This window comes from Orycteropus afer, unplaced genomic scaffold (genome assembly GCF_000298275.1).
Source record: "Orycteropus afer afer isolate SDZICR_OR568_19922 unplaced genomic scaffold, OryAfe1.0 scaffold00942, whole genome shotgun sequence".
Classification (NCBI taxonomy): Eukaryota; Metazoa; Chordata; class Mammalia; order Tubulidentata; family Orycteropodidae; genus Orycteropus; species Orycteropus afer.
The window spans coordinates 371873-376967 of NW_006922529.1; the positions used below are offsets into that span (position 1 = coordinate 371873).

Sequence of the window (5095 nt, forward strand, 5' to 3'; positions counted from 1 at the left end):
GTCTCACTTACTTTGGTCAAGTTGTCAGAAGGGACCATTCCCTGGAGAAGGATGTCATGCTTGGTAAGGTGGAGGGTCAACGAAAGAGGGGAAGGCCCTCAACGAGGTGAATTGACATGGTGACATCGGCGATGGGCTCAAGTGTAGCCAGTATTATGGAGCTGGCTCAGGACCAGGCGGTGTTTCGTTCTGCTGTGCATAGGGTCGCTATGAGTCAGAGATGACTCGATGGCACCTAACAACAACAACAACAACAACAAAAGTGCCACTCTAATAGACATATCACAAATGGATGGCTTTAACAAACAGGAGTTTATTCTCTTACAGTTTTGGAGGTTAGAAGTCTGAGTTTAAAGTGCCAAATCTAAGGGCTGGGTGAAAGCCCTTCAACCTTGGGCTGTAGCTCTGCATCTTGTTTCCAGCCCACTGGAGCTGTACATATCTTTTCCCTCAGGCAGCTGTTGGCTGCTGAAGCTAACAAGCCCGAGGTCAACAAATAAAATGGCACAGTCCCAATATTACCAAACAACATGACAGTCCACTTAGTTCAAGTCTAAAGATATTCCTGAGATCAGCAGGAAACATGGCAGGCTGCTAAATGAAGACTTGAATACATGCAGGGTCCAAGCATGCCAAAAAGCTGCAGAGACCTTTCTCAAAACTCCTTATATACTGGAAGCAGACCATATCACTAATGCAGCTACTCAGCTGCTCCAGTAGATTCCACCATGGAGTTGCTTACCAATCTTGTCATGGGGAATAACTGTACCCAGCTGCCTAGCTACTCACAACCAGGCCCAGCCAAGTTAACATATAACCTTAACTACCACAGGCTCCTAAATGTAAAATTCATGAAAGTATGGGGCTCCTCTAAGACTGCGACCCTCCAGAATTTTTGACTCTGAAACTAGTCTACACTGAGCAGTTAGCAATTGGCAAGTTAAGTTTAAAGTGTTCCTTCTGGCACTGACTCCAGCTGCAAGCTTCTGCTCCTGGGCAGAACACTCCCAGTAACCTGTGATTAATCTGTATGTTCCTGTCTGTCTTGTCAGTGACCTCTGTTCTCTGATGCATCTAAGAAGAATTGTTGATTTTCAGTTCGTTTAGCTTTTATATTGTGAGGAGGGTGTGATTATTTCCAAACTTGAAATATCAGACTGGAAACTGGAAGCCCACTTACCTTCTTTTGAGAGCCTTGTTGCTGTATAATAATCAGTTTTATGGTTATTTTGCTAAATAAACGATTCAACAAGCATTTATTGAATACTTGCTATAAACAAGGCAATTTGCTCGGCATAGGTGGGACAGAAAGAGTAATACAATATAGACCCTTGAAGGATCTACTAGGAAAGGAAAACAGATAGATAGATAGATAGATAGATAAATAGATAGATAGATAGAACTATAATATAAAGCAATTTGCCATACGTGCCATAAGCTCTTTAGAATTTCAGATAGCAGAGAGATAATTTTTGCATGGCTGATCAGGGATGTTTTCATGAAAGTAAGAGCATTTGACTAATCTTCATAGCTTGTGAGTGAATATTTAAATAGCATTCACTATGATCTAAGAATCCTGAAATAACAGCTCTCCCATTGCCACAGATTATCTTTATAAATTAAGAGAATCATTTCAGTATCAGTAAGTGGTTATTAAGGAGCTCTGATGGTACAGTGCCTAAGGCATTTGACTCTTAACCAAAAAGTTGTCGGTTCAAACCTACCAGCCATTCTGCAGAAGGAAGACCAGGCAATCTTCTTCCATAAAGATTTAGCACCTTGAAAACCCAATGGGGATCATTATGAGTTGGAATTGACTCGATGGCAGTGAGTTTTTTTTTTTATTTTAAGTGGTTATTAATATCTAAACATTACTACAAATACTAATTTAAATATTTGTACTTTTATAAATATTATGTATATGGTGGGTAATTGGTATTTTTATGTTTTTAGGGCATGAATATTGTGGTTCCCTTCATGTTTAAATATGCTGTAGACAGCCTCAACCAGATGTCGGGAAACATGCTGAACCTGAGTGATGCACCAAATACAGTTGCAACCATGGCAACAGCAGTTCTCATTGGCTGTATGTGTGATTCCTTAATCTGTCTGCAGGTGTTGACTTTCTTCAAGAGGGTTTCATCATACATGGGCAGATGACATTTCATCATAACACAACTTGGAATTTTGTGTATTTATGGTTTTATGTGAGGGTTTTTAATTCTTTGCATGATTTATTTTCTAAAAATTCCCTGATAACAGTTGTATTTTTCATGTTCTAGAAAACTGGTATAAAATAAGACATTAAATTGATAACAGCTACCTCTTCCTATAATTAGGGTCCTTTTAAAATTTTCCAGTAAGGTTATTTTGTTGCTGCTTTTGTTGGCTGTTAAATAGGAAATAGCTAAATAATTTATACACACATACACATTAGTGCTTAGTGTTTTATTAAAATATATTCAGTAGTGATGACACAAATCTACTGTTAAAAAAGAACAGAATATGAATGCATTAGAAATGATGCTTTATGAGACTCAGGGGACATGAGTGGGCTATGCTTTCATCAAGGCACTTGTGTTTTCAGGGTCTCAACTTTATTATTTTTTGTTATTTGGGGAATTACATTAGATCAGAAACCTTAATAGATACTATACAATTATCCACAATAAGGCCACATGGGTTGTTATTTATTCTGATTGGAAAAATCTTTCAACATCCAGAATCTAGGAGGGAAAATAACACTGAGAGATCCATGATGGTGGAAAGGTTGGTATTTCCTAGGCTGGATGATTTCTAGGTTTGTTTTCTTTTTTCTTTTTGAGTAAAAGTACACTGTAATATAGTTATTAATTGAATTATTCATTGTACAAACACTTTCTGAACTCTTACCATTTTTATACTCCTGTGATTCTAATGTTTTCACACTTTTTTTTTGATGTATTATTAGATGGTGTGTCAAGAGCTGGAGCTGCCTTTTTTAATGAAGTTCGAAATGCAGTATTTGGCAAGGTAGCCCAAAATTCAATTCGAAGGATAGCCAAAAATGTCTTTCTCCATCTTCACAACCTGGATCTGGGTTTCCACCTGAGCAGACAGACAGGAGCTTTATCTAAAGCTATTGACAGAGGAACAAGGGGTATCAGTTTTGTCCTGAGTGCTTTAGTATTTAATCTTCTTCCCATCATGTTTGAGGTGACTCTTGTCAGTGGTGTTTTGGTAAGTAAAACATTTTTCATAATAAGCTTTTAATTTTATATTCTCATTAGTATCTGCAGCTATTATGCTGTTGCATGCCTATGAATTTTAAAGCAAAATTCCATGATGCCAGAAGGATTGTACAGTTCTTAAATAATCTTGCCACAAGATGCAAGGGACTGTTCACATTTTTATTGTGTTTTAATTGTAAAGAACTGTTCAGTTCTATATCTAGATCAGTCATTAAGTGTTGCTGTTGTTGTTATGTGCCATCAAGTCAGACCTGACTCGTAGCGACCCCTCCTTGGGTTTCCGAGGCAGTATCACTACAGAAGTAGATTGCCCCAGATCAGTCATTAAGTAGTGCTTTCAAAATTTTATTAGCGGAGATTTTTGTGTATGGCATTGGTCTGATATACTCAGAATATCTAGGTTTCTATTTATAACATTTTAAGCAACTTCATATTTTATAGCTAAAAGTGTATAGATATTTTAAAAATTACTTTTTAGGCTTATCCTTCTATTTTACTATTAGCATTTAAGGTTATTATCAATGTGGTTGGAGTCCCTGGGTAGTGCAAGTGGTTAATGAATTAAGCTGCTAACTAAAAGTTTGGAGATTCAAGTCTTGCCTAGAGGTACCTCAGAAGAAAGGCCTGGTGACCTACTGAAAATTCAGCCATTAAAAATTGTGAAGCACAGTTCTACTCTGACACACATGAGGTTGTCATGAGTTGGAGTTGATTTGATGGTAACTTTTTTTAAAAAAATCAATGTGGCAAGTAGTTTGACTTTCTTCCTTTGTTACCTAAAGTAGATTTTCTAGCTTTTACTTTGATTTTTTATCCAATTATTTATACAAGTTTTTATTAAAATATTTTGACTAAAAATTACTGTTTTGTATTATAAAATATTTGACAAGAACAGTGATTGTTTCTCATTTTTTTTGCTTTCTCTAGTATTATAAATGTGGTACCCAATTTGCATTGGTAACCCTTGGAACACTTGGTGCATACACAGCATTCACAGTTGCAATCACACGGTGGAGGTAAGATATTTCTCAGAGGCTAGTCAAGGTTCAGAAATTAGTTATGCTTTTATAACAGACATGTCATGGCTATGCAAATTTTTCTCTTGCAGAACTAGATTTAGAATAGAAATGAACAAAGCAGATAATGATGCAGGTAATGCTGCCATAGACTCACTGCTGAATTATGAAACTGTGAAGGTAATATATTTAATTATATTTTCCTCTACCTTTCATACTGCATTAAGATTTGGTCTGCCATTTAATTTAATAGATGTTATAAGTTAGAACTTCAGATTCTCAAGTAGTTTTAGGATAGGATCTAGCTGTCATGAAATAATAGTACTTTATTGCTTTTCTTTTGTATAGAAATTACTGTTTCCTTTTCTCATTTTTTGTTTAGCACCATCAGAATTTTAACTTTTGAATTAATTTGTAAGTGATAAAAGTATAGTTAGTATCTCGATTCAGAATGAATGCTAAGCTAATCAAACTAACATATAAGTTCTTGAGTCTCCTTCTGTCTCCTGAGTGCTTTGGAAAAAACCCAAACCCATTGCCATTGAGTTGATTCTGACTCATAGTGACCCCCTTTGGGTTTCCGAAGTGGTAAATCTTTATGAAAGTAGATTGCCCAGTCATCCTGCCATGGAGTGGCTGGTGAGTTTGAACTGCCAACCTTCTAGTTAGCAGTCAGATGCCTTAGGCCCTACACCACCAGAGCTCCTTCCTGAGTGCCTGTTGTTGTTGTTGTTGTTGTTTGCCATCGAGTCGGTCCCGACTCATAGCGACCCCTCCTTGGGTTTCCGAGGCAGTATCACTACGGAAGTAGGATTGCCCAACCTTCCTTCCGAGGAGTGGCTGGTGGGT

At 37.1% G+C, this 5095-nt stretch overlaps 1 protein-coding gene across 1 annotated transcript in view; it reads left to right on the forward strand.

Moving 5' to 3' along the window:
• Positions 1-5095, forward strand: part of ABCB7 (ATP binding cassette subfamily B member 7) — a 219109-nt gene that overhangs the window by 177170 nt on the left and 36844 nt on the right. Inside the window, exons 5-8 of the mRNA XM_007958347.1 lie at positions 1954-2086; positions 2951-3219; positions 4158-4246; positions 4339-4426. Coding sequence (XP_007956538.1) covers positions 1954-2086; positions 2951-3219; positions 4158-4246; positions 4339-4426 — 579 coding nt within the window. The remainder of the gene's footprint in view (positions 1-1953; positions 2087-2950; positions 3220-4157; positions 4247-4338; positions 4427-5095) is intronic.